General features: G+C 36.4%; 1 protein-coding gene across 3 annotated transcripts in view; it reads right to left on the bottom strand.

Moving 5' to 3' along the window:
• Nucleotides 1–724: 724 nt before the first annotated feature.
• MAPR4 (membrane-associated progesterone binding protein 4) overlaps nt 725–23472 on the bottom strand; it is a 35961-nt gene continuing 13213 nt past the window's right edge. The window contains exons 2-8 of one of the 3 annotated variants that reach the window (XM_089982585.1): nt 19654–19730; nt 19474–19545; nt 6756–6793; nt 4293–4336; nt 3003–3049; nt 1910–2084; nt 725–1155 (exon numbers count right to left, since the gene is read on the bottom strand). In XM_089982585.1, coding sequence (XP_089838711.1) covers nt 988–1155; nt 1910–2084; nt 3003–3049; nt 4293–4336; nt 6756–6793; nt 19474–19545; nt 19654–19730 — 621 coding nt within the window. In that variant the 3' untranslated portion in view covers nt 725–987. Of the gene's footprint in view, nt 1156–1909; nt 2085–2627; nt 2899–3002; nt 3050–4292; nt 4337–6755; nt 6794–19473; nt 19546–19653; nt 19731–23472 lie in introns of those variants that run through there. The other 2 variants (XM_089982587.1, XM_089982586.1) reach the window with 2 other exon arrangements.

The following is a 23472-nucleotide window of genomic DNA, read 5'->3' as shown; positions in this document are numbered from 1 at the left end:
ATGGGAGTGTAGTGACACCTGTGCAGATGGGAGCCACAAGAGGCTCCAACAGGATGCTTGGGACTTTGTTCAGTGACCCAGTTTCCCTCAGCGTCTGTATCAAACATGTCTTAATTTAGATCCCTACAGAAGTCAGGTTCACATCAACCTTTTTGCCTCTATTCTTACCAAAATCTTCCTGTGTAAATATATCTCAATTTAGATCCCTACACAAGAACTACAAGAAAAGAAAAAAAATGGGTTTTCTGAATTGTGTGAATGAGATCATAAAGGACACTGTTTCTGCATGATTCCCAAGAATTTTCGGCCACCAGAAAAGTGGCCTAAGGACATTCAACAGGAATAAATCCGGTTAACACATGCAGAGGGATAATTAGATTTCCGGTCAATCAGCACATCATTGTTTTCTGTGAATTAGCTGGATCTAAGATCTGAGATATCACGTAGACAGAACTACAGTGGTTGGCAGACAACTCCCTACCACTTTCACCAAAATACACAAAAGAAATGAACTCATTCACTGATTACAGAAGAACCAACACCCTTTCATATAGAAACACGTGATTGTAACACTTCAACACAGTGAGCTGATTGTAACACTTCAACACAGTGAGCGACCTTAAAAAGGTTCCATGTCAGTCTGATAACCCTTTCATGGAAAACGTGATAAAAATCTTTATTACAAGAGATCATTATCAATTTACAAGCCCCATAAACTGCATGCAGAAAGAAACTTAAATATAATATAATGCTCAAGTTCAGACAAAGAACGCACTCCATATGCAAATTTTTTTATTACATTCAACAAGAAAATAGACTCTATTAGCTAGTTAGGTTAATCTCTTAAAATTCCTTCTTGAATTCCAAAATCTCAAATTAGCCACATTCAAGCCTTGTATTGCTAATAAGCATCTTAAATTGCATACACAAGAATCCAAAAGCAAATGAATGACTTGCAAAAGCTGCATGAGAACAAACTTGATAGGATCATACTACACAAACCTTTGACAACCAGTCACACCCTGCATAAACCTCTAAGCCTGGCTGGTGAAGTTCCGCTTCCTTGAAGCATGCACATCTCCGGCTTATTTCACCTGTTAAGGCTATATCCCCAGGCCTTTGAACTAATCTTGGATATCCATCTTCACACCAAACCTGAACAAAAGAAATTCACAACACAAATTAGTTAATAGAAGTTTCACATGCCTGCCTCAAATTAGTCAACAACTAGTGAATTCCCGGAGTGCTAAGTTTGATGCTAAATGACAGAGAAGAAACTGGCTAACATCTCTATCATGGCCAAACCACCTAAAGCCACATGGAAAAGTGAATGCAGAAGTTCCCAACTCATAACTGCTCCTACCTTGGAGTATAGGTCCTATGAAAAAATTGCCTTAAGTTTTCAAAACTAATGGTTCAGATGGAATGCTCTGGGAGCATGAATTTTGGCATATTTGAGTTACAGCATATAAATTTTTGGCTGAGTTGTTCATTCCTAATCAGGACAATATTGTTGACATGGCCATCTCCAAGGAAATGGATATTATGTTCAATACTGAAGAAGCATGAGGCACAACCGCTAGAAAATGGATGGCAACTGGCTTTTCAGTATCTGAAATATTTCCATGAAATTTCGAGAAATAGATAGAAACCTTATTCTAGCACTAACCCCAGGCCCAATTGGAAAATGGAATCAACGATGTGCATGACTTGAAGTTCTTACAGAATGGATACACAAAATCAGGAAAGAGAGCAATGGAGTAAGCTGATGAAAGGATAGTGTTTAATGAACTCACTCCAATTCAGAGTGATGCATTTAAACCAACTGCTCCCTGCCGCTGTTCAAGACACACACATGCACCACACGTGCACACACACACAGGGAGAGAGAGAGAGAGAGAGAGATGACCTGCCCTCCATCTTCCTGACTCCATCTAGAATTGCAACTTGGTATCTTAGCTTCTTCATTCTTCTGTTTTTCTAAAAGTTGGGCGCCTCTAGCAGCCTTTGCTTCAACTCCTTTTAGCAGCTTAGTTGGATTACCACCATTATTGTAGTATCGGCCAATAAGTTTACCTACATATCTTATTGAAAGAACTTGAGTTTAAACATGGGTTATCTTTACGCATTAGCAAATGATCCTGTGATGGTTTGTAACTCCTTATGTGCTGCTTACTACATGCACAACTAAGCTAAAACATATACCAACTAAGATTACTTCACACAAAATACTGCAATGGATGTATTCTCTCTAACACAATCATTAAAATCTGAAAAAGAAAAAGGGTAAAACAGACTAAAATTGCTCAGCTTCTGAAACAAATGTATTTCTGAATAAAGAAAAAAATAGAAATTTGATAAATAAAAAGGTGCAGAAATGGCATCATGCAGTTGTCTTTATGTCTTCAAGTTCCCTTATCTCTAAATCACGCAACCTATCTGATAACAGACAAAATACGTGCTCTGAACTGATTTGATTAAAATCAATGACTAGTCTTCAACTAAAGGGTGAAAAGACATGGTGCAACTAACACAGTAAATTAGAGAAAAACTTGATCAACACATCAAAGAAAGAGTTGGTTGACATAATGACTCAAATCATAGGATGTGCTTTTTGATATTTCCCATAATGAAGCATAAAACACAGATTTAATCAAGACAGACCCATTGCAAAATCAGGTTTTTTAATTCCACATTCAATTCTACAACTAAATAATCAATGTTTTCATTTACTTCAACAAATTAGAGCCAATACAAGCACTTTTATGTGTCATGCATGTCCAAACATTTGTCCTCATAACATGCAGATTTTCCATGCCTTCACAGAAGCACTGTTTTCCAGTCTTGATGTAAGTATTAATGATTTATGTGTATGCATTCCACAGCTTGCAGAAGAAACTAAATCACAAACAAAACAATATGATCAGTATAATGCAATCAGAAACTAACTTCCCAAAAGGAATTCTGTAGGTATTTGAAGATCGACCTGCAAAAGTACTCACTTGTATCTTTTGAAGTAAAAGTCCCGCCAATCAACTATGCTTTTGATCTATGGGAAAGTAGAAAAAAAGAAAGTTTGTTAGAAACAATGGAGCAGAAGAACGGTAATAAACCGATTAGCTTTCATAAATCTCAACCATCAGGATAGTTACTGAGAATTAGTCATGACTACATCAATTTGATAAACTAAAGATACCACAGAAAAACGAAGATGGAGTGAATTAGTTAAGAAGAAACAAAATTAGCCTTAGAGAAGATATGAATAACAATATGGAAGATATTTCAAAGAAAAATTGCTACGGCTACCCCATACAATTCTCATACTAAATTCACAGTGAAATATTCCCTATTAGTAAATCCAATTGGAATATGACAAGTTAATGCTAGTTATACAACAAATGGAAATTTTCTCTATTGGAACCTGAATGCCATGACTGCAAAAGTATCATTCTTCACTATATCATGTACTTGATTATTTCTAGTGAAATGGTGGGGATGACATCTTCAGCTTGAATAACTAAAAGTAAAAATGTAGACAATAGACATAGAAGAGATAGACCAAAGTTGCCAGACTAGAAAGCGGAAGCAGGAATCGATACAGGAAGTAGAAGCGAGAAGAGAGGCATTTTAAAATTTAAAGGAAGCGAGAAGTGAAGTATCAATTTGAAAGCGAAACAGGAAAAACAAAAGGAAGCAATATGATAACTGAATAGGAATTGAACAAGAAACAAATAAAAACTAAAATAAAATTGATTATTGTTATATTTCATGATTTTTCAGTAAAAAAATTAAATTTTTGTTAAAATCTAACAATGATGGTTACCAATTTAGAGAAAGCACATGGGAAGTGTGTGGAAGCATGAGAGGAAGCACATGGAAAGCATTAAAAGAAACGCGAGAAAAACATATAGGAAACATGTACGGAAGCATGGATAACGCATGTGGGAAGCATAGAAGAAGCGTAGGGGAATTGAGATTCCCATGGAGTTTCGAAAGCGAGGAGTATCACGCTATCGAAGCAAATTTCTGGGAAGCGCACTCACCTACCTAAGAAGCCTTCGGTAACTCTGAGATAGACAATCAGGATCCAGAATAAAATTAAAACTAGTTAATAGCCAGCAAGTAGAATAACACCTAAAGGAATCCTTGACACATATTATACATGCTATTATAAAAATTTCATCAGTAAGAGTAAAAAATCAGAGCAAACATGATTACAATTACTAATAGAAGTAGAAACTGAAATGTATATAGTAGTCAAGAAGAAAAATAAAGATGGTTGAAAGGCTTACCTCTGAGGCAGACAAACCACGCAGGCAGTCAGTTAACCCATCCCCTAAGTTGAGAAAATAATTATTAATTAGTGAAATGGAGAAACCAGAATTACCTTTACTTGTAATAACCAAAGAAATAAAAATCAATCAAAAAAATTTTTTAAGCCTTAATCACTGTGAGAAAGAGAAGATGCAGGGGAAATCTTTTGAAAAGAATGTGTTTACCATTTCTCAAGTCATCCCTACCTTTATGTAGTTTGGACCAGCTATTATAACGTTATACAGATGACATCATATAAGCAAAAGTCCCTTACCAGTAGATGTGTTTCTTGTCATAAAGTTTATGTGATTGCAGACCTTTTTCATATTATTAGTGGAGTTCTTGCTTTGTTTTGGTTGTTTAATACATGATGGTGCTGAATACAAGTACTCGCAATGGAAATCGTGATAATCAGGTGACATGTTCTCTGGCGAAAACTGCATGTTCATGTTAAGGCTTTATTATGTAAATGGAAGTATTATCATGTTCATACCAAGATTTTACTATGTAAAGGGAAGCATTACAATAGTCAGATATATTACATATTTATTTGTAATGTTTGGTGAGAAAGGTTTGGCATGGATTCTTTCATATTAACTTCACTGGCTTAGTGTATTTTAAGTCAAACATGCACTGCAAATGAGTGTGAGACAAATTAGAGTTTCTTTAAGAGGAACCCCACCAATGAGGCTCTATTTGGGAGCCAGTGTTGGAGAGGAGATCAGAGAGGTGATGGGAGTAGAGAAGAAAATGAGTGATGAGACTAGAGTTGACAACTACATCCTTGTGAGGACGTAGTTGAAAAGGGCCATCTCCACTTTATCATCATTACCATCTCCTACATCTTGCCTTCCAACCACCAATGCAAGTAGGTGGGTAGGTGGCATTTATTATATCCCTATCTCCAGCTCCCAAACAGAGCCTAAGAGGAACTAGTTAGAATAATCATGGTTCAATGGCAATGTATTTGTTTCACATAATACGATACATCAGCAAGAGAGCAGAGATATTTTGTTTTGGCTTTATATGCTTAGTTTAGAATTTTAGAAATATTAAACAATAAAATGATACACACATTGATACAAGGAGGAGCCTAATGTGCTTAATGAGGATGTTGATAGGAAGCAACTGAAAGTTAAGATGGAAATAAGAGACAATAAAGAAGCTGATGATTATGCATGCCCAGAGTTAGAGGATGAAGAGGCAAAATGGGGAGAAACAATTTTGAAGAGGAGCAAATTTATTTAAGCTATTTTGCCATATTTGGAGAAGTGATTAAATAGCAGAAACTAAGGGAATCTTCTTCTGTATTATTCAGTGGGTTATATAACTTATTATCTATGCTAGATATTAAAAATGCATTCATATTCACAACTTTACATATGTTGTGGTTTGACAATTACCTTGAAAGCATATATTTCTACAAAAATGTGGTTAAGTAGATATCACTGCACTATATTTATGAAACTATAATTGTTTCTCTTTCCTTTCTTTTTTTTTGGCTGAGCCAAGGGAAAACCCGATCTCATCAGTCACGAACGATGGGTGTGAACCATAGTCACCTATATCGTTCAAGGTATTATCTTGGTGAGGGTATTTCTCGGAGAGATTTTTAAAAGTTGAAAATCTTGGGAGTTTAAAAAATTGAAAAAATATAAATAATAACAAAAAAAAATAAAAAATTTTGCATTACTTTTCTTTCAAAATATAAAGAAACAAGTTTTAAAGGTTTTAAAATATAAAAGAAACAAAAAAATAGGAAAATGCAAGCTTAAAATAAAAAGAGAGTTTGTTTCCAAAAATATTGTGATATTATCACAATATTTTGTCCTCTGGTGATATTTTGAAAATAGCACAAAATATTTTCTTTAAAATGTTACCTTAAAATATTGGTATTTCTCGCGATATTTTGAAAATATCACCAATATTGGTGACAGTGGTGTGAACCCAGCTGGCCCCAGTGCAGACCTCCATCAATAAAACCCTTGAGGTCCAATTTCTGCACATTTATTTCATGGTCTATTTATTCCATAATCAAGTTTACTTGAATTTTTTAGCTTTTTTTTTCTTGCATATGCTTTATTTTTCTTTGTAACCAATTACTTTTCAAAAATTTACAATTTCTATCCACTTTATTTGTTATAACTTTTTAGTTTCTTGTTCAATTTCAAAATGCATCGTATAATTAGATATGTCCATGTTTTCACAACAAAACATGTCAACACAACAAAACATGTCAGAATGCACATATTGAACTAAATGCTTGCAATGCAGCATTTAAAAGTTGCAACATATTATTCAAGGCCATTAAGTATGCTCAAATGATCGCAACACATGAACATGACCCATATAGGACATATGATACAAAGCAACAGCATAACTAAATGGTTTTAAAGATAAAAATATTGTAAGCATGAAGCACAAATATAATTATAATATACCTGTAAAATTTCCTGAAACAAAAGCACGAGATGCATCTCTGAAATTGGAAAAAAAAGGTGTCATTGCTATGAGAATTTGATGTCTGACAAAATAACTTTAATGAATGAAATGGACTTCTACCCAGGAAAGCAGCAAAGAGTGTATTAATCCTAGACATTACAACCAAGACATCAATATCCAATACTCTTCAAGAATAAATATTTTATCATCACTTCATAAGGAGCGTAACAATGTCGATCTTAGTCTCTGTTTGGGTGCCAGAGATGGGAGTGGAGATGGTATTTAGTAAGGGTATAATTAATACCACCTAGCCCCACCGGTGTTTGGGAACCCCGTTTTGGGAGATGAGGCTGGTGTTGGCAGTGGAGATGGACCATTTTCAATTACATCCTCACAAAGATGCTGACAACTCCACTTCCATCACCCCTCTCATCTCCACTCCAACACCGGCTCCTAAACACAGCCTTAGATGCAAATGGAACTGGCCAGATCCTACATTCCTACCTGATATGAATCCAAATCATAAGCCCAAGTCTGGACCCAAATGAGATGCAATCATGTAAAGTTGAATTTGGACCCAAAACATGTGTAGTAATACCTGATCCAGTAAAAGAAGACTACAATCAAGGTTTTTACATGTAAAATGTGCTAAAATGTATAATATGTATATATATATATATACAAACTTAAGTATGTGTACATATTTATATGCATATACACGTATATGTATACATATATTATATATGTAAATATTGTAACTAGTTGCAACTATTTATTGTAACTATTTTTCTTTTTTTCCTTTCCTTTTTTTTGTTAGGTTCTTTTTGGACTAATTAACATAGAGTTGACTAGTCAAATAGAGTTGTTGGAACAGTAGGGGTGAACCCTTTCATTATTTGTAATGCATTTCTTTGCATTTTGGTGATTAATAAAATATAATTTTTATATTCTTCTCTGCGAAGAACCCCTTTGTGGGTTTTTGTGTGTGTCCTTAGTGACACTTTTGTACTTGTCCATTTGATTTATTGGTGGACATTTTGGTTCGTAATTGGAGAATTGTATTCTCACATGGTATCAGAGCAAGGTGTGTAATGAGATATGCAGAAATACAAAGAGTGCTATAAGCACTTACAATGTCCTACAATGGACAAACAATAGCCAAGTCCACAAAGGGACAATACATACACAGCACAAAATATAAGTCTTTTTATTGAAAAGAGAGAGAGAGCTCTCGAGAATGAATAAATACAAAGGGGTTCACCCCTATTTATACAAAAGGAATAGGAGAGGAAAGGGAGGCCACATGACCTCAAAAGGAGAGCCAAAAAGGGGGCTCCCATGGAGTCGTTGGAAGCCCCCAACGACTCTATGGTGGGCCCTCTTAAATGGCTTAAAAAAGGAAAAAACTAAAATAAATACAGAAAAATAAAAAAGAAGAAAAACAAGTACCCCTATCGGGTACTTATGAAAAGATCATAATACCCCTATCAGGTATTATGGTGTATTATATGTATAGATACATGTATTTTAACACCCCCCCCCCTCAAACTTTATGGGGAGATGACCGAAAGTTTGCCAAGGAGAAACAAGAAGCGAAGAGCAGGAAGTGCTTTAGTAAAAAAGTCTGTGAGCTGATATTCGGATGTGACGTATGGCTGTGTAACTGTCCCACAGAGATACTCATCACGAACATAGTGGCAGTCCATCTCTATATGTTTGGTCCGCTCATGGAAGGTGTAATTGCTGGCAATGTAGATGACACTTTTGTTGTCACAGCAAAGCTTCGAAGCACCGAAAATTTCAACTCCCATATTTTGAAGAAGACTTTGAAGCCACACAAGTTCCATTGTAGTAGTTGTCATAGCCCTGTATTCAGCCTCGGTAGATGATAAGGAGACTTTCTGTTGTTTCTTGCATCTCCAAGCAATTAACGAATCTCCTAAAAAGACACAGAAACCAGTCGTTGAGATTCTATCATTTGGGTTTCCTCCCCAATCAGCATCAGTATAGGCAAGCAAATTTAATGAAGAGAGCGAGGATAGAAATAGCCCTTTAGTTATAGTGTTTTTTATATAACGAATAATCTGAAGCACAACACTCATATGTACAGTTGTAGGAGTATGCTAGAATTGGCTGGCAAAGTGAACAAAGTGAGCGATGTCTGGCTTGGTGATGGTCAGATAGGTGAGAGATCCAATGAGTTGTCTGTAGAGTGTAGGATCATCCAGAAAAACCCCATCCTCCAACTGTAGTTTAACGTTGATAACCTCTGGAGTCTCCACCTTTTTGTCATCAGAAATTCCAGATTTAGAACATATATCTGCAGCAAGCTTCATCTGTGATAATATATACCCTCGAGGAGAGTATGCAACTTCAATGCCAAGAAAATATCTGAGAAAACCCAAATCAGATATATCAAAGTTATCTTTTAACATATTTTTAACATCAATAATACCACTTTCATCATTGTTTGTGATGATCATATCACCAACATAAAGTAAAAGAATAACAATACTATTACCTGTACTTTTAACAAAGAGAGCAGTGTCAGTATAACAAGAACGAAATCCCAACTTAATCATGATAGCACTAAATCTATCATACCAAGCCTTAGGGGTTTGTTTGAGACCATATAAAGCTTTTAATAATTTAAGAGTTTGACCTTTTTCAAGCTTAATTCCCGGCGGAGGGCCTATATATACTTCTTCATTTAGTTGACCATTAAGAAAAGCATTTTTAACATCTACTTCAAATATAGGTCATTTCTTAGATGATGCCACAACAATTAGAGTTCAAACACTAGTCATTCGAGAAACATAAGCAAAGGTCTCCTCATAATCAATGTCGTATTCTTGTGAGTATCCCTTAGCTACTAATCTTGCTTTATATCGTTCTAAGGAACCGTCACTTTTTGTCTTTACTTTGTACACCCAACGGCAACCAATAACTTTTTTATTTGGAGGAAGTTGAGCCAATTCTCAAGTTTTAGCCTTCTTTAAGGCATCTAATTCTACCCTCATTACTTCAATCCAATGTGATATATTTTTTGCTTGATTATAATGAGAAAGCTCATAATATGAATGTAAGGCTATTAAACAAGCTCTATAATTTGGTGAGAGAGATTCATATGAAACAAACATATTAGGTGAAATTGATTCTCTAGAGGAGCGCCTAAGGGAAGTTTCTTCTAGAGGTTCATTAAGCCGCAAGAATTTTTCTAAAGCACTAATAGGTTTCTCTTGCTCACGTCGGGTGTAAACATGTAGATTGTCACCGGCAGTTGGTGATATTTCAATATTATGTGTGTCTTCACTATTACGTGTGTTTTCTAATATTTCTGAATGACTTAAAGATTCATCATTTGTATCTTCTAAAAGATCATTTAAAAACATATATTCAATTTCATTTTGTTTGTCTAAGATTTCAAATCCGTTCTCATCTTCTAAGAATGTCACAGCTTTTGAGACATATAACTTATTGTTCTTATAATCAAAACATTTATAGCCCTTTTGATTTTCACCATATCCCAAAAATACACATTCAATTGCTTTTGGTGATAGTTTATCTCTTTAATGTAAAAGAACAAAGCATTTACCTCCAAAGATACGAAGACGATTGTAATCGGGTAAAATTTTTAAAAGTTTTTCATGAGAGATATTATTTAATTTTGAGGACGGCATTCGATTGATTAAGTAGGTGGAGGTTAACACGGCTTCGACCCAAAAAAAAATTAGGAATATCTTTAGAGATAAGTAATGATCTAGTGGTTTCTAGGATATGACTATGTTTTCTTTCCGCTAGACCGTTTTGTTGTGGAGTTCTTAAACATGATCTTTGATAACAAATGTTATATTGTTTTAAATATGTTTGAAATTCATTTGATAAGTATTCTCTTCCGGAGTCGGATCTAAGAATGGATATGTGACTTTGAAATTGATTTTTAATTTTTGCACAAAATTCTTTAAAAAAGGTAAAAACTTTTGATTTAAGGTTAAGAAAATAAATCCATACATATCTAGTATAATCATCAATAAAGGTTACATAATATGAATAACCACCTTTAGATAAAACCAGAGATGGTCCTCATATATCGGAATGCACAAATTCAAAAGGTCTAGTTGAAATAAAGGTTTTTTTAGGAAATGGAGTAGACTTCATCTTTCCAAAAATACAATCTTTGCAATTGATATCTTTTTCTTTACAAAACTTGTTTCCAAAAGAAAAAAGATACATTTTAGAATAACTTGTAAGTCCAAGTCTTTTATGCCAAGTTTCAATACTTTTATCTTAGACATAAGTACAAAAAGATTTTGTAGGGACTATCAAGTGATCCATGTAGTAAAGATCTCCCTTTTTATGGCCTTGCCCAATCTGCTTCCTGGACTGGAGATCCTGCACAAAGCACCCTTGAGATGAGAAAGATGTTTCACATCCATGGTTGGCAATTTGGAAAACGGAAAAAAGGTTGAGATTTAGTTTAGGAACTATTCTTACTTTTGGAACAAAAAAGTTTTGAAGATTTTTAGGATCTAGAGTTCCAATGCCATTTATTTTGAGAAAGGTTCCATCGGCCGTAGAAACACAAGATATTTTTGAATTGGTGCATACGTTGTTTAAAGCATTTTCATGGGGAGTCATGTGAAAAGATGCTCCAGAATCTAAAATCCAAGAATACGTACCGGGAGGAGATGAAGAGGCAATGGAGGCATCGGAGGTGGAGGAAGTAGCCTTTAGGATTTGTTGGAGAGCCAAGAATATTTGACCAAGAGTGTTTTTGAAATCCCCGTTTTTGCCTTCATCTTCTTTAGTGGAGGATTCCTCAACGGAAGCCACCTTAGGCTTGAAGGTTCCATTTAATTTTGGGCATGTGGGTTTCATATGTCCCGGCTCATAACAATGATGACATATAATCATCTTCCTTCCACATTCCCTTGTTTTCCAAAATGAGGTGCTTGTCGGTTTTAACATGATTGTCGGGTTTAGATACAGCAAGAACATCATCCACGTTTTTACTCATGTCATGTCGAGTCGCTTCTTAAGTAATTTCGGCAATGGCATTCTCTAATGGAGGAAGAGTGGATCTATGAAGGAGTGAGGATCTCACTTGTTCAAATTCGGGACGAAGCCCAAATAAAAATTAAAACAACCTATCTTGTTCCATTTGTTTTTGTCTAAGCACAGCATTCTCTATAGCCACTCATTTAGGCTCTAAAAGAGTCAATTCATCCCACAAAGGGTTTAGAGCACTATAGTAATCTTAGATGCTCATATCCCCTTGTTTTGTAGTTCTAACTTTCTCTTGCAAGAAATAGGCTCTTGCAAGATCTTTTTGGGTATACATACCCTTCATAAAAACCAAGCTTCATTAGCTCGGCGAAATTTTGCAATATTTGCACATACCTTAAGTTCAACATTATTCATAAACCATGCTAGGATTTTTGCATGGTTGTTTTCCTAATCTTTCACTTGACGTTGATGGTCTTCTATTGCTTTGAGGCGAGCATCTCCCTCAAGAGCTTTTTCTTGACCTCCCTCCATCTTTGTGAGCTTAAGTTGAGGTTCCAGAACAATCCCCATTACATAACCCCAAAGCTTCTTCCCTTTGAGATTATTTTTCATTACAGATGCCTACATCATGTAATTTTTTCCATTGAGCTTGAATGATAGGTCGATCTTGGTATCCATTGCTTCAATAAGAGAATGTTGTAAAAGAAGTGGAGAGAGAGAGACAAGATTTCACCTTGGAAGAAATACCATGTAATGAGATATGCGGAAATAAAAAGAGTGCTATAAGCACTTACAATGTCCTACAATGGACAAACAATAGCCAAGTCCACAAAGGGACAATATATACACAACACAAAATATAAAAGTCTCTTTATTGAAAAGAGAGATAGAGCTCTCGAGAATGAATAAATACAAAGGGGTTCACCCCTATTTATACAAAAGGAATAGAAGAGGAAAGGGAGGCCACATGGCCTCAAAAGGAGAGCCAAAAAAGGGGCTCCCATGTAGTCGTTGGGTGCCCCCAACGGTCACAATTGTGACCGTTGGGGGCCTCAACGACTCTATGGTGGGGCCCCTTAAATGGCTTAAAAAAGGAAAAAACTAAAATAAATACAGAAAAATAAAAAAGAAGAAAAACAAGTACCCCTATCGGGTACTTGTGAAAAGACCATAATACCCCTATCGAGTATTATGGTGTATTATATGTATAGATACATGTATTTTAACAAGGTGCTCTTTAAGAATGAAGAAAGTTTGTTGGCTTGTGAAATCGTCTCTCTCATGCTTGTGTTGGTGGTTGCAACACAAGCTTGCTTTCTTCTCCGTGAATCATCTCAAAGTGTTTGTGTGATCAAGTTGTGTTCTCTTGAAGGTTGATTTGTTCGTTGTACTTTTTCTGTTATCGCTTTCTCATATTCTCTCTTTCTATCTCTTCTTACCCTTGCAAAATGGATAACAAAGAAAGTATCATCATCATGCTCATGAAACTCAATGATACGAATTATGTTATATGGTCTTTCATTATAAAGCATCACATTTGGAGAAAAGGGTTGTGAAGATTAGTGGTTGGTTCTGATCCGGAACCTAAACTAGTTCTCACTAAGGTGAAGAACAAAAAAGAAGTCCCTCTCACAGATGTGGAAAAAACTAAAGTTAAGCTAATTATGAAAAAAATGGAAAGAGTGAAAAGTAGGACATGTCAAGATTATGTCATGGCTCATCAACAAAGTTGACATCAAAAACCGCTCTAGCTTTGCCAAATTCAAGCATGTTAACAATGCTTGGGAATACCTCAAGAACGTGTATTCCCTTAAGGATATTGCACAGGTGTGCAATTTACAAGACAAACTATGAACTATGACTCAAGGCAATAAAAGTATTAGAAAATACTATAACGAGTTATTTGAACTATGAGAAGAATTGGTGCTACTTAAACCAAAGTGGCATTCTCCCAAAGGTATTGAGCTCCGCCAAAGGCAAATCGATGCGTAACAATTTTATCAATTTGTGAATGGTTTGAGGCCAAATTTGAGTCTACTAAATCGGATCTTTTGCATAGAGGCAAAGAAAGTTCCCTCTATTGTTGATACGATAGAGGAACTAAGCATGAAAGAGAATGGGTTGAAGAAAAATTCTCTTAAAAATGATGAAGAATTTGTGTTGGTCGTCTCTAGGCCCGAATCTTATGCTCGTACTTATAGACCACCTCACTTTGAGAAACAGCAAATGACTATAACAACAAAAGAAAATTCATGTATCATTCTTGTCATAAACCAGGGCACATTAAACCTGTGTCCCAAGCTAAGGAAAAGAAATGAAAAAAATACTATACGAAGAAGAAAGTGACTACGGTTGAAACACCTCAAGAGACCAAGGACGATGATACCTCTCAAGATACATCCATTGGAATAGTTAAATACTTATCTCAACTAGTAGAAGCTCTTCAACCTCTTCTTAGAGGATCTTCTTCAACTAGAGTTGCGGTCTCATCCTACACCAACCCCGATAAATTTTCTTGGCTTCTTGATTCTGGTGCATCTTTTCATATAACCCCAAATCGTGATATTTTATCTGAATGTCGTAATAACCCAAGTGTGTCAAATGTTTTCACTTTCGATGGTACATTTCTTGAAATCAAAGGAATAGAAAATTTTAAGAAAAATCTTTCAAATAAAAAAAATTATTTCAAAAATTAGACACATTCCAAAATTAAATTTAAATCTTCTATTTGTCTCTCAAATATCCGATTATGGTTATAATATCCCCTCTTCAAACAAATGTTGGATGCAGGATCAAGGCCATAGAGAAGGAGGTCTCTACTATATAGATTTTTTGGAGATACCCAAAGATATGTTTTATTCTATATATCCAAAAATTCAATATTTTCGGAGATTGGAAAAATTTTGTAATATTAATGACTTTACTCGTAAAGATTGTATTCTTGGGAAAATAATGAGATTACCATTTAATGATAGAACTTTTATTTCTTCTAAACCACTTCAGTTAGTTCATTCGGATGTTTGGAGTCCTACACCAATTATGTCTAAAAGTGGATATGCACATTATGCTATATTTGTGAAGGATTTCACTAAAAAAAATTGGATTTACTTAAACATCAATCTGAAGTTTTTTCTTACTTTCAAAATTTTTATAAGTTGGTTAAAAATAGATTTAATAATGATATTTTTATATTTCGCACTAGTTCATGGGAAAAATTTGTGTCTAATGAATTTAATGTCCATCGGAGTTTTTGAACCATCACATCCTCTCTCTTGACGAAACCAAAGAGACGAATGGGTATGTCAGGTCTTATTTAACTGACGACCCATTATACATGCTCTGGTCTTTTAAACCAAATCGAGCATCTTACCTGTGAAGGCGATCATCACCATTTATGTGATTTTTTTTAATCATCCTGCATTGTCACACTACGAGGTTACCATAAACCTCCAGTCCAATCATCGTAGTACTAACAAAATGTGCATGTCTGATAGTACCACTATGATGAAAAGGATATCGGTTTCTCGAAAAGAAACCCCAACATTATTTAGAAATTTTAAAGTCTCGTGCTTTAGGCCGAGGAATATCCAAGTCATTTCGGATACCAAAAAGAAAAATCAGACGTAAATACCACCTAGGGTTACGTAATTGAAGCCTTTTCGTTATGTTGGTTTGAAGAGAAAACTCAATTGCGAATACGCAAACGCCAAATACTTGTTTTTGCTTTTCGAGATAACGAACAATGCGAGCTTGAAATCTCGCATGTAAAATCATTTTTTTAAAAAAAGAGACTCGACAAGGATATCCAAATATGCATCTTTAAATACATACACGCGTAATCTAAAGTAAATAGGAGTACGCAAAACTATATACTTTATAAAGTTATATATATATATAGAATACATATATATTAAAGCAAAAGCCTATGCACATTCCAGCGCATCAGCAAGGTAAATGACATAAAACAAGGCCCGATGTGTGAAACCACATATCGAGCTAAATAAATTGCGTAAGCGATGCCCGGTGTAAAAAACCGTACATCGAGCTAAATAAATTGCATAAGCGATGCCCAGTGTATGAAACTGTACATCGGGCTAAATGACGTAATTTAAATAGACAATAATATGCAAAACTGAGTTCTTGAGTTATATATATATAAGTATAAGTTAGAAGTATTCTCGTATGCAAGTTTCCCCTACCTCGAAGATGGTCTAAATCGCCGACGATTCCAAGCATAGGTTCTTAAAGGCTCGTGCCTTAGTAAGTGTGTCTTGTCCATTGTGCTGAATGGTGCACTGAAAATAGTTTTTATCGTGTTGCGAATAGAACGATATAACCAACTTAATTTAACAGAATAAGCGACGTTTGTGTCACAGGGGTTGAACCCGAACCCAATTCAAGTTGACCGGGTCAAGCCAAGCTAGGTCGACTACAGAGCTGGGTTCGTTTTCCAACCGAGTCGATCTTGATCCCTAATCGACTAGGAACCGAGATGAACTCGGTTGGCTCGAGCTTTGCTTGGTTCTGGCCGAGCCCAAGGCAGCACCAGTTGTCCCTGCTGCGGGCGAGGGGCAGTGATCAGAAGAAAGAGGGGACAAGGCAGCTCGGTGGCTCTACTGAGCCCACCCCGACTTGAGGCACCCTAGTGGAAACTGAACCCAGGCTGGCACAATAGCAACCTTATTGTCGCTGCCATTGTCACTGCTTGGGGCGACGAAACAGAGCCACCGCTCAGGTGGCTCTGGTTCCTTGTTTGAACCAACGAAAGGGAAACAATAAAAAAAAGGGCAAGTGTCAGGTGGAGATGGCTCGATCCCTCCACCCAGCCAACCCAGCGAGAGGGGGAGAGTCAGACGGGGGGCAGGGGGTTTGCCTAACCCCACCTGTCTTTCCAGAGAGGAGGAAGGAGAGGGTGCTCGACACCCTCTCTCCTGAGCCAGAGCCAGAGCCACCGCCGCTGGTGGCTCTAGGTTGCCGGCTAGAGAAATAAAGCACGGGGGTGGATTGCAACTTCAGCCGCCCCACCTGGTCGGCAGGGGAAGAAAAGAGAAGAGGAGAGGGTGCTCGATACCATCCCTCCTGGCAAGCCAGAGCCACCACCGTTGGTGGCTCTGGTTTGCCAACGACAAAAATAAAACAGGGGGAGAAAAGGGGGAGGGCGACATACCTGCAAGAGGGTGACTCCAGACGAGGGAGGATAAATACAGTTGAGAGAGAGAGAGAGATGAAGGTAACGCAGAGTGAGAGGGAGACGGGAGGGCTTGGGTGAGCCGGCGTGCAAGAGAGAGGCGAGAGGGTCGAGACAGGAGCCGGGGCTCCAACGTTGTTCAGGGAAGAGAGAGGCAGGGGGGTTAGCAGGGAGAGAGTCGAGGAGGGGGTTTGCATTTAAAAAGAAACCCCCCTCATGGGATTTACATAGGCTAATCATGGGGGAATGTTGACTTCCCTCCTAGATCCGGTTAGATCCAAACACTTTTTTTGTAAACAAGAGTCTTATAGGTTATTTGAGAAGCAAAAAGAATATTTAAATTATGTTTTGGAATAATTCTGACTTTTGAAATAGAAAATTTTGAAGTATTTTTAAAATTTTCAATTCCTTTTATATCAAGAGATTTGTCTACGATAAAAACATTAGATTTACTTGAATTAATATCACAATCGAAGAGCACAGAACTATTAGGAGTCATATGGAATGAAGCGCCAGAATCTAAGAGGCAAGAAATATTACCGAGAGGTGAGGAAGAGAAGATCGCAACACCAGTTATAGAGGATGAGCCTATGAGGAGCAGTTATAGAGCTTCTACTAGTTGGGACAAAGACATGCTTCCAACAGATTTTGGGTTTCTATCAATTGCATCTTTGTCCTCCCGAGAAGCCTCTAGAGTAGTTACTCTTTTCTTGTCTTTTCCTTTGAATTCAAGGCAATATGACTTGATGTGTCCCGGTTCTCCACAGTTACGACAAATATTTTTTTTTCTCCCATCATTGATTTGTTGCCTCCCAAAGTCGTTTCTATTGAAATGAGGAGGCTTATAGCAATGAGCATTAGCACTGGATCTACAAACCGCCAATACATTGTCTTTGGTCTCCTTAGATTCGGTCATGAATTTTAACCTTGTTTTTTTCATGCATACTTGGGTCAAAATCTCGTGTAAATGAAGGAGCCTTTTTTGCTTACAATGGATGATAGATCCCTGAACTTGTTCAAACTCAGGCCTAAGTCCTCTCATGAATTGGAAAAATTACACTTCAAGGATTTGATTTTTTCTAAGGCGAGCATCATTAAGGGGGTATCCCAAATGGGCCCCATTTTAGCCATTTGGTCTCATAGTTTCTTGAGAGTCCCATAATATTCTCCAACACTTTTTTTTTCCTTTGTTTGCAATTGTAAATCTTATCTTGCAACTCTAATTTATAGGCAATATCATTTTGAGTGTAGGTTTGTTTGATAAAAACCCACGCTTCATCGGCCCTTTCAAACTCTAAATATTTTCACAAGGTTTTTCACACATACTTCCCAAACATAGGGACAAAACCTTGGCATGACCAACTTTTTATTCTTTAAAGGCTTTTTTGTAGTTCAAAAGAGTATTCTCTCTCTCTTTTCCCCTAAGAGTTTCTTCTTTAGTAACTCTTATCTTCCCCACAAATAGATTTAGTGAGAATAGGTTGAGGTTCTAATAAGAAACCATCAACATATTCCCACAAATCTTTGCCTATCAAAATCCTTTTAATAGTGGTAGACCACATATTATAATTCTTCCCATCAAATTTGACGGGAACAACCGTAACCACTTATTTTTCGGCCATAGTTTCAAGAGAAGAAGAGTAGAGGTAGAGAGAGAAGATAGATAGAGGAGGTAAAAGAGATGTGTTGACGATGAGCTTTCCGAAGCAACGAAGTTCATGATCACTCGTTCCTCCTTTACACACTCTTGAATGTTGTGCTCCTTCGTTTCAAAAATACTTTTTGCTCTGATACCATGTGATGAAATACAAAAAAAGAACAATAGGATGCCTCTTATGGGCTTTACAAAAACACAAGTGTGTCAAATACAAGAACATACATACAAGGTCACTAATGGGCAAGAGACAAAGGTAAAAAATATAAATATTATTTAGCATAATTGCTTGAGACAAGCATACCAATACAAGAGGGGTTTGTCCCTTATATATAACCTCACACACACAATAGAGCCTTGCAACCATCCCTAATGGCTAGAAATAGAGTTGTTGGGGAGGTCCCAACGACTCTGGATCAGAAATGTTAATCACAGAATGCAAGGGAAAAGACCGAGTACTTTGTGGTGAAAGAGAATAAGATAAATACATGCTGAATCGCTGATCCAGTTCAACATAGGCACACTTGCAATTTGATACAAATCACTTCCAGATTCTTTGTTTTAAGTGTGTATGTGTGTGTGTGTGTGTGTGTGTTTTGAACAATTCAATACAGTTTGATCTGATTTTAGTTTGTCTTTATAATAGGTGTCCAAATGAGTGCATGCACAAATTAACTATATGGGCTCACACAAGCACAACTCAACATACATGAACATGAACGCCACTTTAAGCTTATGCTTCTACATCATTGCTTGCAACACTCACATATCAGATATCAAATTTCTATTACTCCCAAGTCCTAACCTACAGTATGTCAGATTTCAGACAGACAGACAGCCACAGAGAGAGAGAGAGAGAGAGATTAACCTGCCTGCAAAATGATTGTAACCTCCACCTGTGCCATAATGAGTTTTACCTTTTGTGACATCAAATACAGAGCTGTAAAAGGAAAAAAACAAAAATTAATTGAACCGGTATATCTGACATGAACCAGCTTAATAATTGCAATTTTAAAAACCCAAATCACAAAGAATCACAGATTGATACCCAAGAATTCCAAGAAGGATGGGCAACTTATCATCCGTGCCATTGTGTCTAGCCAGTTCTTCTACAGTCCACAACTTCTGCAAACAGGTAGTTGAAATTGAAACTCAGACATTTGATTCTATCAATTTAGAAAGCTGATAATTAAGGTTATTGATATATAAACACCACACCCAAAAAATTGTTTCACACCACTAGTTTACTTAACAAACAGCAGACTTGACCAATTATTTTTTTCAACTATCCAAAATGGAATAGGCTAGAAGGATAATCAATCATGGAAAACCAGCAATCAATCTAAGACACATGGCAGGGACCCAAAAGCTTCCTAACTGACAGCAACAGCGTAGTATTCTCTTAGAGAAAGCCAGAAGTACAATAAATGATCACTATCCCTAATATTATCTATATCCACAAATGCTTGGTGTAAGGAGTTATTTAGATTCTACGGGCTCCTAGGTCATTTACATGACCATCAAGACAAGGATAATACAATTGACAGCAAATAAAATCTTATCCATCTAGTGATTTTAAGCTAGATCTATCACTACCCTTAGCCCAGTTCTGTCACACTACTCTTCCAAAAACTCTAACCTGCTAAGAATAAGGAGTATATGGTAATACACAAGATTACCTTTAGTATCACGGATAAATAAGTCATTCAAGTTAGAACAGGTCATCATGGGTAATGGGTACTTATAAAGTTATAATGAGGTCACTTTTGTAATTCACTTTACATCATACATGCATGTGTGCAAGAATACATTTATACATACATATGGCATCCAGGCTAATTGTGGACTGGATGGCTCATTTGATCTCAAGTTCTTTTCCTTCTTGGCCTTCTTCCTTCTTTCTTGTTGCAAGGCATGAGTGCCGAGGCAATTCATAACCAGATATTCCATATTCCTGAACCAGTTCAATCCGAAGTTGGGCACCAATTACAACAAGGGAGTCCCCAAATTCCACGTTAAATAATATGCCCACCATGTGTCCTCCATAAACAACAGCACACACCATTTAACCAAAAGAGGATAATTTATAAGACTCATCCTCCTAGTCCTTGCTCCCCTAAATTCCACAGGTAGGGTTACCTGCTGTTGTCAAACCAGCATTAAGTCATGCATGGATGGGAGATGCTTCCAAAAGGAACTAGGAAATAGTTTGCACCAATGTTGTAAGTATCGCATACGTATCGTATCTATGGGATTTTTCAATAAGATATGCACTTGTATCTCGATACAGGGTATATCTTATGATACACCTCTGTATCTTACAATAGGCCCCTGTATCTTACGATACACTCCAATACAGGGTGTATCTTAAGATACGCTATAAATGCAGTTTAAGTGAACTCATTTCAATTTTTCTTTTTCAAAAACATATAAAACCCCTTGAGCCTAGTTCATATTCATCCCTAAAGAGCTTAAGAGTGATTTAGGAAGATTTTTTGCAAAAAAAAAAGAAGATAATGATAATGATGATACTCATGATTGATGTTATCTAATTCATTTTTGTTTGAATTTTGAATAAATTTGGCTATGTAAAATTTTTTAAGTAATGAAAAAAACACTTTATGATATTTTTCTGTTTATGTAAATGCTCATTATTATGAATCTTGTGACTTATTAGCTTAGATTCATTATTTAAAATGCATATTATTTCATAGTTTGCATTTTTCTTGTGAGATATACATGCCATTTGTAGCATATTATCTTGATTATTGAATCTTCGATGTCCTTTGCATGTCATTCAATGCACATAATTGTTTTGATCTGTGATATTATAGTTTTATCTTATGCTATTCATTATTGTTTTTTGTTTTATGAATTTTTTAGATTTTTTTCTGATTTTTTTAATTTTTATTTAAAACATATGACTTTTTTATGATATGCTACGATACAATATGATACGTATCTTATTTTGGGTCCATCCGATATGGGTTATGATACGCTTTTTACAACCTTGGTTTGCACCATAGTCACCAATATCATCTCAACAATATCTTAGTGAAGTTATTTCTCAGGATATTTAGTTTTTTTATGTATAAATAAATATATGAAAAATATTAATAATAGTAAGAGAAAAGGAAAATCCTAATTCATTGAGATGCTACACTGTTGTATTGTTTTCAAGCTAATGAAGGTGTGCAGATTCAGTAATAGTATAGGATGCATTCATGAATGGCAGTACAATGATTTGACACATACCAGCTTTTGCTCAAACCTCAATGGCATAGATATATACTTGATGTTTAACCAATTTCATTGCCAAAAATTAGAAAAATTACCATATTATTACATGGAAAGTTCAAACTTCAAAAGTACCACCCACCAAAATTTGAAATTTATATAGTCAATGAAGTTTATGCTCTCTTGTTGGTTGAGATCTGGTACGGTCTGAAATCAGCACCAATTTAATTTGGTATTTTTTTTATTTTAGTGAGATTTGATGTTTCGATTTCTTGCTCTAATGGAGCGGGTGTAGTGGGTCTTTGGGTTTGGATGTTAGTATTTGATTTATTTAATTTTAAAAAAGTGGGTTATGTCTGTACGAATCAAGGTTCAGCAGTTGTCCCTAACTCAAATCCAGCTAAAACTACAGACCCAAGAGGAGATCCAGATCCAGCCAATGATCTAAATCCAAATGACACCCCAAATCTAGTGTTAAGGTGGACAGCCCAGTCAGTGTGGGAGCCACACATGTTGATATGGCAGCTTAGGTGGCAGATCAATAGTGGGCCCTACTGAAGACAAGTGTCAGCTTCCTATGGAGTTTTCGAAATTGAGATGGCATCTCTAGCACGTGACACGTGTCAATACCAGAACGAAGAACAAGCCAGCGGAGCCCACAAGGGGGCATCTCCCCCTCTCTAAAATGTCTCCTACTTTTTTTTAAATATGCAGAGTCCAATTATGCATACTTTTATGATTTTAAGAAACTAGGCTTAATAAAGAGTTCATTCAGGGAAAGACTCTAGTTTAGTTCTTGTTGCTAAGTAGGACTCATTTTTTGCCAACTAGAAGGTGTTTTGGGTTTATAGGTAAGGTTAAATTTAGGAATTAGAATTGGACTCTACCCCAGGCCCCAAATCTATAAATAGAGGTTTGGGATTCTCCTTATGAATTATTAAATAGAATTAAATTTATTTCTCTCTCTAGAGTCTAGACGTTTCTCTCCCTCTTCTTTCCCTCTCATCTCTCTCACCTCTCTCACGTTACTCTCTCCTCTCTATGACTCACGTGAATCTCAGCCTTCACTAGAAGGCTGGTCACACCTTGGTAAGGGCCCAAGCCCTTCTAGCTCATAGATGTCATCTAGAGATGTCGTCCATACCAGTAATTTGACTTGATGCTGCTCTCCAACCGTGGTTTCGTTGGTCCAGCCCTTTGTTAGTATTCCCAGAGGTATATCAGAAGTATACCTAACTTGACATAACTTTTGGAGCCTCTTTGAACTGTCCAATAACCCAAAACTACATTAACACCCAAAATTGCACCTACCGAGTGAGGTTGTCAGTGTATCGGGACAGTTCTGACTTCTGGAACTGACCTACACCTATCCCAACGTCTTAAACATTTTTCCATGTCCCTAGAACCTCCTCTAACTCAACCATGTCGTGGTTGAGCCCTTGACCCAGCCTTTCACTCATAGAATCCAACTACCTAAAACAGGTCTACTTGATTTAGCGGTGTAATGAAGTGGATCGATTCCGATGAATATGCAAGAACACACACCTCAATCAAGTGAGAACACTTGATTGAATAATCACACCACCCACACAAGGGTCAAATGATGTATATTGCATACAAAACTCTCTTG

This window comes from Nuphar pumila, chromosome 12 (genome assembly GCF_984573655.1).
Source record: "Nuphar pumila chromosome 12, dmNupPumi1.hap1.1, whole genome shotgun sequence".
Lineage (NCBI taxonomy): Eukaryota > Viridiplantae > Streptophyta > Magnoliopsida > Nymphaeales > Nymphaeaceae > Nuphar > Nuphar pumila.
Note: the sequence above shows the minus strand (reverse complement) of the source record. Positions and strands in the feature narration are given on the sequence as shown.